The 10,067-nt window shown below is 42.5% G+C and overlaps 1 protein-coding gene across 8 annotated transcripts in view; it reads left to right on the plus strand.

Annotated features, from left to right (window-relative positions):
• SLC18B1 (solute carrier family 18 member B1) overlaps positions 1 to 1,819 on the plus strand; it is a 47,064-nt gene extending 45,245 nt beyond the window's left edge. For all 8 annotated transcript variants that reach the window (XM_067702061.1, XM_067702060.1, XM_067702055.1 and 5 more), the window contains one exon: positions 212 to 1,819. In XM_067702061.1, the coding sequence (XP_067558162.1) occupies positions 212 to 278 (67 nt within the window). In that variant the 3' untranslated portion in view covers positions 279 to 1,819. The remainder of the gene's footprint in view (positions 1 to 211) is intronic.
• Positions 1,820 to 10,067: the final 8,248 nt, after the last annotated feature.

The following is a 10,067-nucleotide window of genomic DNA, read 5'->3' on the forward strand; positions in this document are numbered from 1 at the left end:
AGTTTTTTTCCTCCCTTTAAAAGTTGGCTTGTGGGAGTGGAAAAAAGGCACCATTTTACATCCATTCTTCCACTCTGGAGATTTCTGGGCACTCTGAGCCTCATCACTTGATAGACACATTTACAGAAATAGTTGGATAGAGATGTAGGTACTGAGTTTTTTTTTTAAGGTGAGAAATATTGAGGTTGGCCTCTTCTTTCCTTCAACGTAGATCTAAACTTCAAAATAGCCTCGGCACAGAGGAGGAACGGACTGCTCTCTTGCCTGATGAAACGTAGCCTTACCTTAGGGATCCCTACTGATACGGGGCTGGGAGATGGATGCTCCTGGCCTTGAACTTCATCGCTGGAAGGATTTTCCTAATTTTTACACACAAAACTCCATGGACTTCACACCAGCATCCTGAAATTGTTAACATAGTTTTGGATGATCCTGTGTTGGGCTGCACATACTGTTGTCCTGAAGAGCTGGCCTGCTGAACCAGCCGTATTTGAAACCTTAAGTATGCAAAGAGTTGTTGAAAATCAACAAAAGTTTTTGGTTTTGAGTGACCAGATTTGGCCCTGAGGATGTTACTGACTCTAGGTGTCCTGTTTCCTCTGTTTACTTTTTATTCTGAGGGCACTGATTCTGTGACTGTACCCTTTTTATTAACAGGGAAAGAAATGAATTGATTTGATATGCTTAAAAATAATATAAAGATAACTCAAAATATACATAATAATTACTGTGAAATCAGTTTTTAAAATATTTGTTTTCTCTATGTCCTAAGATTTTTTTGTTTTTGTTCAAAAGGCAAAATTCCAGCCTACCGTGGAAAAACTCTATTGCATACCCTGGCCATCAGCTCTTCTAAAACTATTGTTTGTGTGAAAGATACAAGAATAATATTACTTAACACTTCCAATTTTGTAACATGCTGTGAATTAGGATCTGGATTTATAAATAATGCTTTGTATAATATTATTCATTTCCCTTAATGTCTCTGTTTTAGTTCTATCATTTAAAAAAAAAAAAAAAGTACTCCCAATAGTTGTATCCCATTTCCAGAGCAAGTGAGCCCCCAGGAATGCTTGTTCTATGTTAGGGAAGGGGTTCCTCTGACTTCAGGTAAAATCCATGCTGTCGTTTGAAGTGAGTGAATCTCTGCTGTGCAACTCTCATACCTCCTGGTCCATTTTCATGCTGTAGTAGCCCCATTTACCCACCCACCCCTTTTTAGTAGAAGAAATGTTTTTTATCTGTTTATTAATTCAAAAATATTTATTGAATGCCTTCTCTGAATTGACATTGCACTTGATCTTACAGATTTAGCTGTGATCAAGATAAACAGAGTCTAGTCTTTATGGAACTAATATTCCAGTGGAAGGAACAAGCAAGAAATAAATACCAGAATCTCTATCTTGCAGAGATGCTATGATGAAAAACAAAAACCTGGTGATATGAAAGAGTAATTGGCTGGAGCTGATTAGGTGTGAGGATCCTCATTTAGGTAAGGCCTTGAACTGAGCTCTGAAGGATGAGAATGAGGCAGCCATTCTGAGGGGAGAGCCCTCCCTAGCATGTGCAAAACGGCTTGACATGGTCAAAGAGAAGGCCGTGGCCCACATGGCTGGAGTCTAGTAAACAGAGGAATTTGGGCGGGGGAGAGGAGCTGGCTTTTGAATGGAGGATTCTAGAATTTGATTCATATTTCAGGAAGGTCATTGTGTTTGCATGGCCAAGGTGAGTGGGGATGCAGATTACCAGGGGTGGAGGGAAATCTTTGGAAGCTTTGAGAGAGACATTAATGGTTTGGATCAGGAAGGTGGTGCTGAAGTAGAGAAAAGGATGTGTTTGGAAGTAGAACCAACAGGGTTTGCTGATAATGGACAGAGAAGGGGAGAGAAATTCAGGAAGACTCCTAGGATTTGGCTTGAGGGCATGGGTGGTCAACTGGTGCCTCTTAGTGAAACGGGGAAGAATGGGAGAGAAACAGATCTGGAAGAGGCACATTAAACCATGCCCTTTCACACCACCATAAGGAAAAAATAAATAAAATTTAAAGGATCACAATACCCAGGTTGGAGAAGATGGACAGCAACTGGACCACGGACTGTTTCGTTAGACTGTTTGGCATTAATTTCCCAAACTGAATATTCACAGTTCCCATGAACTCTTCACTCTCCTCCGCCCCGCAAGTCCCTTCGCCCTGAGAACTCCAGAGGCTGGTCCCTTGCCTGCCAAGCACAAGTGGCCTGTCACCCGCTTACCGGAGCGGCACCAGGACGAGTGTGACCCCAGCCCCCTGCACTCGTGTGCACTGCGGAAAGGGCCAGGCCTCGATCTCCCGGGTTAAATCGTCCTGGCCCCTCTCCAGGGCTTTCCTTCCTTGGGCGCAGGATGCAGGCTAATGCGGGGCCGCCCCTCGTCCGCCCAGTGGCCGAGGAAGCCGCCGAGTGCCTGTAGTTCCCATTTGTACCACGTGGGGCCGCTATTAAAGCACCGCGGGGATCCAGCAGCTCAAAGCCGGGCCGCGGCGCCCGAGCTCGCACCGTTCCCACCCGGCGTCCCGGCGTCACTCAGGGCGGTCAGCCTATTACCGTTACCAGCGCTGTTGACTTGAGACTAGTTCAAGGTCAACGCAAAGATTCCAGACTTACTGGCTAGAGAACTTTTTGTTCCCCCTCCCAACATGCCGCTGTCAGTACCTACTGTGGATACCAGTGTATTTAAAGCCGCTTTGTACAAAACCAACTTTGCCCCTTCCTCATTTTATGATTTTGAAGTATTAAGATAAATGACAAAAAAAAGTTAAAAATATGAGAAACAATAGCAGAACTTTGAACCTTTTGAAACCAAAAGGTAGGTCAAAATTATCAAAGGAAACCTGTATATGTGTTTATATTTATATATATTTATATTCATCTAAATGTAACAAAGTGCCCAATTTAAAAGCACTTTTTAAAAAATGAGACTGAATGTAGAATATAATAAATTAAAAAGTATCTTTTATATTAAGGTCACGTTGCAACCTATACATATATGACATACAGACTAATCCCAAGGAAAAATAAAAAGGACAAATTTTTTAAATCACAAATCGTTTTTTCAATTAAAACTTTTTAAAAATGTTTGAGATAATTGTTGATTCACATGTAGTTGTAAGAAATAATACCCAGAGATCATCTGTCCTCTTTACCCAGGTTCCCCCAATGGTAACATCTTGCAACACTTAACAGTACAATATTATAACTAGGATATATTGGTAGAGTCGAGATAAAGAAAGATTCCCAGTCTTCAGTTGCCCATGGCCATACTTTTCTCTCACCCTCACTCCCTCCTTACTCTTTGGCCATCACTAATCTGTTCTCCATTTCTGTAATTTTGTCATTTCAAGAATCCTGCGTGAATGGAATCTATTGTATGTTATTTTTGGGGATTGCCTTTTTCATTCAGCAGAATGCTCTTGAAATCCACCCACATTGTTGCATGTGTCCATAGTTCATTTCTTACTGAGTAGTATTCCACGGCTTGGTTATTCATCCATTGAAGTGCATCTGGATTGTTTTCAGTTTGTGGGTAAAACAAATTAAGATGCTATGAACATTCATGTACAGGTTTTTGTGTGAAGATGTCTTCATTTCTCTGGGATAAATGCCCAGGAATACAACTGCTGAGTTGTGTCGTAATTGCATGATTAGTTTTTTTTCCCAAATAACCCATATATTTTACAAGGGAAATTTGATTTGGACAATAAATATTAAATATCATACATCAATGCAATATTCTATTGTTTATTAAGTTATCAAGATTTAAATATGTTAAACATACCTTCTCATATCTAGCTGGCAAAAGAGGTGGGTAATAAATACTGACATAGCCAACTAATTTTCATTAAGTACAATTAATAAGTGAGAAGTAAAACCGATATCTTTTATTTATATACGATCATAGCAAAAGGGAATGATCCAAAGACTATGATAGTTAGCTTTCCTTTGGTCTCACTGTCATATGTCCTCAACTTGTGAAATAAACACGCAGGAGAGTAAGAAACAACATACTTAAGACAGAAAAAATAAAATGTTATCCAAAGTACTAACAAATGAAATAAAAGCCTACTTATTCAGTTTTTCATTAGGAACAACTAGCAACTCTTAAAATATTTGCACTAGTTTCTTTCAGAAAATCCGCAGCTCCACTTCGAATCCCAGTTTATTTATAGGTGACAATCTGAGAAAGCATGATGTTCAGTAGTAACTTCTGGTTTATAGTTTAGTGCAATTGCATCAACAGTACTAAAATAAGCCAAATGCATTTCTGGTTGATCATGGTCAACAGTAGCACAAGTACAAAAAGCAGTATATTATTATCATTTTTTAAGTTTTTGTCATTTAAGATAAATTTGAATACCAAATCAGTTAAGTCACATTATTATATGTTTCAGAAATGACTCCGTGAGGGACTTTCCTGGCCGTCCAGTGGTTAAGACTCTGCGCTTCCACTTCAGGGGCACCAGTTCGATCCCTGGTCGGGGAACTAAGATCCCACATGCTGCCCATTGAGGCTAAAAAAAAAAAAAAAAAAAAAAAATGACAGCCATGAAATCAGTTGTTGGATGAATATGAATAGGGTTTTTTTCTTTTGAGAATTAAAACCAGTGTAGGTATATATTTCATTTGAACATATTGACCTGAAACAAATAGACAGCCAGATATTTCTTCAACAAAGATGGGTTTATTTAGAATCAATAGAGAATTGCAGTTCAGGGTTTGTACAAGTGCCCACACAGCAAGGGAAGGAGAACACTTTTATAGATGGAAAAAGGAAGTTGGGAGGGCTCTGGTAAAAAAACAGCCCATGGGGCTTCCCTGGTGGCGCAGTGGTTGGGAGTCCGCCTGCCGATGCAGGGGACGCGGGTTTGTGCCACGGTCCGGGGGGATCCCACGTGCCGCGGAGCGGCTGGGCCCGTGAGCCATGGCCGCTGAGCCTGCGCGTCCGGAGCCTGTGCTCCGCAAAGGGAGAGGGCACAACAGTGAGAGGCCCACGTAAAAAACAAAAACCAAAAAACAAAAAAAAAACCCCAAAAAACAGCCCATGGTGTTTCGTTGGCTGAGTTCTTGCCAGGAAAGAAGATGAATTTTTCTTTTCCCTGTTGGGCTCTGCTATCCTCGCAGGGTGTGAGAGCTTCCTCTCTGGTCTCCCAACTTTATTGAGATTTCTGTTTATTAATTTTTTGCAAACATCACACTAATACTTTTCACTTTCAGAACTTAAGTGAAATGAGTGGCTATATTCATTTCCTCTGTTTTTTTCTCTTGCTGTTACTGGTTTGCTTTTGCCTCTTTTATTTACTTATCTGATAAAGATCAGAGTTACCTGGTTGTCGATGTGTCCATTCCTAAGAGCTGGGTCCAACCTCTAGATCTGGAACACGAATAGTGTGAGGAGAGGGATGTGCATTAAGTGGCACTGCCGTCTGGTAGTAAGGAAGCTGCAGGATTTAATGTCATGCGTGTCACTGAAAACTCTCTGAAAGAGCAAATATTCTTGAGGTGAAACAGCATTATTAATTGGAAAAAAAAACTGCATAAGAAAGGAAGATCTGCCCACACTTTTCCATTTCTGTACCTGGTGAATGTGTCTTAATGCAGCTCTCAGGACTTTGGTTAGTTGATTCAGAAGAGCAAGAAATCCCAAACAGGGCTTCCCTGGTGGCGCAGTGGTTGAGAGTCCGCCTGCTGATGCAGGGGACACGGGTTCGTGCCCCGGTCCGGGAAGATCCCACATGCCGCGGAGCGGCTGGGCCCGTGAGCCATGGCCGCTGAGCCTGTGCGTCCGGAGCCTGTGCTCCACAACGGGAGAGGCCATAGCAGTGAGAGGCCCGCGTACCGCAAAAAAAAAAAAAAAAAAAAAAAATGTCCCAAACAGATGCTGCACATTAATTGATCTTCCATATTAACAAATTCCATTTAACAAAGCATAAGGTTTGGATTCTGGGTGGTCAAAGCAGACAAATGCAGACTTTGGCTTTTCTTCTCTGTCTTTGAATATAGTCACTTTGGTTAATGGCCCAGCTTATAAGAACCTGCAGAAGTAGCTCATATAGAAATTCCCAAGCTGGTTTCCAGAGTGGCTGTATCATTTCACAATCTTCCCAACAGCAACGCAGAAGTAACCCAGTTTCTTGGTAAATTTTGTGTGTGTGTGTGTGTGTGTGTGTGTGTGTGTGTGTGAGAGGTTTAAAAAAATAGAATGATGTGTGAAATAGGGAGAGCTGTTGATCAGAGGGCGAAACTGTGGGACTGCTGGAGGAAAAGCCATCCAGATCAGCTCGTAGAAATGGACTTTAAGTTAATAATCCCTGGAGAAGCCATTCAGGTCAGATTGACATAGAAGACAGGAAACATGAAGGACTTTGCGGAAAGCGACAGAACAATGAGAAAATAGAGAATGTGAACGAATTGACATTCTTTTAGTGAGTTAGTGGCCAAGAACAGGTGAGCATCTGACTAGAGAGATTTAAAGACGTGGGTCCACACTGCACTGGGCGTTGCCCTCACAATAGGGCCTCCACCTTGCGGGCGTGAGATAATAATACCAGCCAAAACTATTCAGCACATTTTAGCACCATTTTGCAGGTGAGGGAAACTGCAGCCCTGAGAGGACATATAACTTGCTCATGGCCACACAGATAGGAAGTGTTTCAAACCCAGGCATTCTGGCTACAGGGTCCATACCCCTAACCATCACCCAATATCATCTTAGTTCAGGCTGCTACAACCGAATACCATCAACTGGGTGGCTTAAAAACCACAGAAATTTCTTTCTCACAGTTCTGGAGGTTGAGAAGTCCAAGAACAAGGTGTTGGCAGATTCAGACCTGGTAGGACCCAGTTCCTGGTTCGTAGATGGTGGTCCTGTGTCCTCACATGGTGGAAGGGGCAGGTGGCTCTCTGGGGTCTTCTCTCTACGGGCAGGAATCGCATTCAGGAGGGCTTCACCCTGAGGATCTAATCACCTCTCAAGGGCTTCACCTGCTAACACCATCACACGGGGGATGTGATTTCATTGCATGAATTTGTTGGGGGGGGGGTGGACGCAAACGGTCAGTTTATGACACCAACTAACAGACATTTCAGAAGTTCCTGTTGGTGAAGTCAATGAACTTTGGCAGAGTTGGATCCGAACAAAATAAAGGATTTGCAAGTGAAATCATCAGGAAGAGAGCTTGTTCCTATTTTTCTTTTGAGGAAGTGGGGACCTTCAGACAATGGGGGAGCACACTGCCAGTTCAAAGGGGCTTCTGCAGCCCGGCAAACCACGATCCTAAACTTCTAACAGCAGAAAGTAGAAGGGTAGTTTGAACCACATGAAATCACTGTTGCCGCAGGTCCAAAACAGGTGGCGATTAGCAACTTCCTGTGGCACAAACCTTTCCATCCGTTTTGGGAGCAGCAGGCTGTGATGAATCATTACTCTCAGATTCTCTCTTGGTTTGAGTTGCATCAACTGTCTGAAGAGCTGAACACCAATCCAAGTCCAGAGCTGGAGGAGCACCTCACCTGGGCTGGAATGTGGCCCCAAAAGATGGTTAAAGCTCAGGCTGGTTCTGCTCAAGCAGCCATTTCCTTTCTCAAACGCTAACTCAGACAGGCTTGCTAAAGACCAATGCAAGTCTCCGATGCGGACAGGGACAGAAACATTTTTCTTTACCACCAAGTACTTTTGGGGGGGGGAGGGGTACAGTATCATCCTATTTTTGGTATACAGTATCAAGAGAAAATAGTTTTAAATGTAGGGCCTGGAGCTTCCCTGGTGGCGCAGTGGTTGAGGGTCCGCCTGCCGATGCAGGGGACACAGGTTCGTGACCCGGTCCGGGAAGATCCCACATGCCGCGGAGCGGCTGAGCCTGCGCGTCCGGAGCCTGTGCTCCGCAACGGGAGAGGCCACAACAGTGAGAGGCCCAAGTACCACAAAAAAAAAAAAAAAAAAAAAAAGTAGGGCCTGGATTTTCTCTTTTGCTTACTTATTTTTTGATGTCATCTTTGCTGCTTATGAGGAAACGCCATCAGTGACTGTACATGCTATTTCCAACTCTTTGTTAATGTCATTTCACACCTGGGAGAGGAGCCAGACCAGGAAGTCCTGAGGCCTGAATCAGAGCCGGGAGCCACCCCTTGCCTTTCTGGGGCCTTGGTGCTCTTACGATGCCTTCGCCATGCCGAGGATGTACGTCTGCCAGGCCCAGCTGGGCATGGTCCAGGAGTAAGTGCCCAGGGGGTGTGTTCCCCATCCCATCCTCAGCACAGTGCCGCAGATAGACCAGATTTGTCCAGCTGAACAATAGTAGCTCTGTGGACCTAACGATGAATTATGGAGTCAGGATCATTACATTACTAAATTGTCTCCCCTTTTTGTTAATTATTGTCATCCCATCATAATCTTGCAGAGGACTTTCATATGTCTTTGACTCTCAGAATAACTTTGTGAAGGTGATGGAGCAGGTATGATTACCTGAACTTTTAGGTGAGAAATAGGGTTTCAGAGAAGTGGAGTGCAAAGCAGAAACTACACTTCTACTCTTCTTACTTATTACAACTAGAAAACCAAGTCCAGTTGAATACTATTTTAAGAGATGATCGGATTCCCAGTTAGAAACAAATATTTGAACTATGTCTATTTTTTTTATAGTGGCCCTTTGACCATATAATTTTGAATTGATTGGAATTTTCACCCTTGTAATCAAGTCCATTAATCACAAATTGGTAAATTAGTAAATAGGTCCTATTAGCAGTGACTAATACTTAATCAATGTACCCTGTGGCCAGGTAACATTATTTTATAACAGAGTTAAAGAAGTTAATTAAGCCTTACTTAATCAACCACCTTTATGAGCATAAAAATGTAAACTCTTAAAGTTCTATGTCCTGAATTTAGTCTTTTACCTCTGAAGATTTAAAACAATATCAACTGCTTCTATGACAAATGTATGTAAAAAAATTCACTTTTTTCCTTATGTCTTATGGATTTTTCCATATTTAAATTATTGTTTCATTTACTAGCTTCTGACTCTTCCATGCCATTGTCTTTGTTACTCAGATTCTCAGTTTTTATGACAATTTCAAAACGCTGCAGAGAAAAAAAGGAGCTTAATCACCTTGCCTTTGCATCAGAAACCATTTCCCCTTTCGCCCTCCAGCCAAAAAACCTGAATAAACACGACACTATTTCTCTTGTTTATAGCCACAAAGAGAGAAAAACGTCCAGGAAATTTGGGGACACTGAGATACGAGAGACATATATGATTGTTTCTGTTCTTACCCTGCAAAAGTACAGATGTTAGCTTATCTTCACCAGCTTACTTAACTATTTACGAGCAAAAGAGATAATGAAGTATTACTAATTGGTGAGATTAAATCACAAAGAAGTAGATCATGATCCAAATTATATTGATACTTGTAGAAATGAAAGAGCTTACAGTTCTCAATTGCATCAAGTACTCACTCAGTATTTAGATTTATCTGTGGTCTTCCTAAGGTGGTCATTTTGAATGGGGTTCCTTAAAAGATACAAGTGAGGGACTTCCTTGGTGGCTCAGTGGTTAAGAATCCTCCTGCTAGTGCAGGGAACGCAGGTTTGAGCCCTGGTCCGGGAAGAACCCACATGCTGCGGAGCAACTAAGCCCGTGCACAACTACTGAGCCTGCGCCCGAGAGCCCGCGAGCCACAACAAGAGAAGTCACCGCAATGAGAAGCCCGCACACCGCAACGAAGAGTAGCTCCCCTTCTCCACAACTAGAGAAAGCCAGTGTGCAGCAACGAAGACCCAATGCAGCAAAAAATAAATTAAAAAAAAAAAAAAGATGCAAGTGAGTGTCCAGACACTTGGATGCAGACATTAAACCAGAGTACAGACTCGTGCATGATGTCTTGGGTATCGGGGAAGATTCTGGAATCAGGAGTGAAAAGTCCTACGCCCTGCTCTAAGTCACTCTGCCTCTCTATGCCTCAGGTTCCTGTCCTGTAAAGTGTGGGCGTTTGCGTTACATGCTCTGTAGATTCTAAAGGCACTCATAATCTACTATA

The sequence above is a fragment of the Pseudorca crassidens genome, chromosome 13 (genome assembly GCF_039906515.1).
Source record: "Pseudorca crassidens isolate mPseCra1 chromosome 13, mPseCra1.hap1, whole genome shotgun sequence".
Classification (NCBI taxonomy): domain Eukaryota; kingdom Metazoa; phylum Chordata; class Mammalia; order Artiodactyla; family Delphinidae; genus Pseudorca; species Pseudorca crassidens.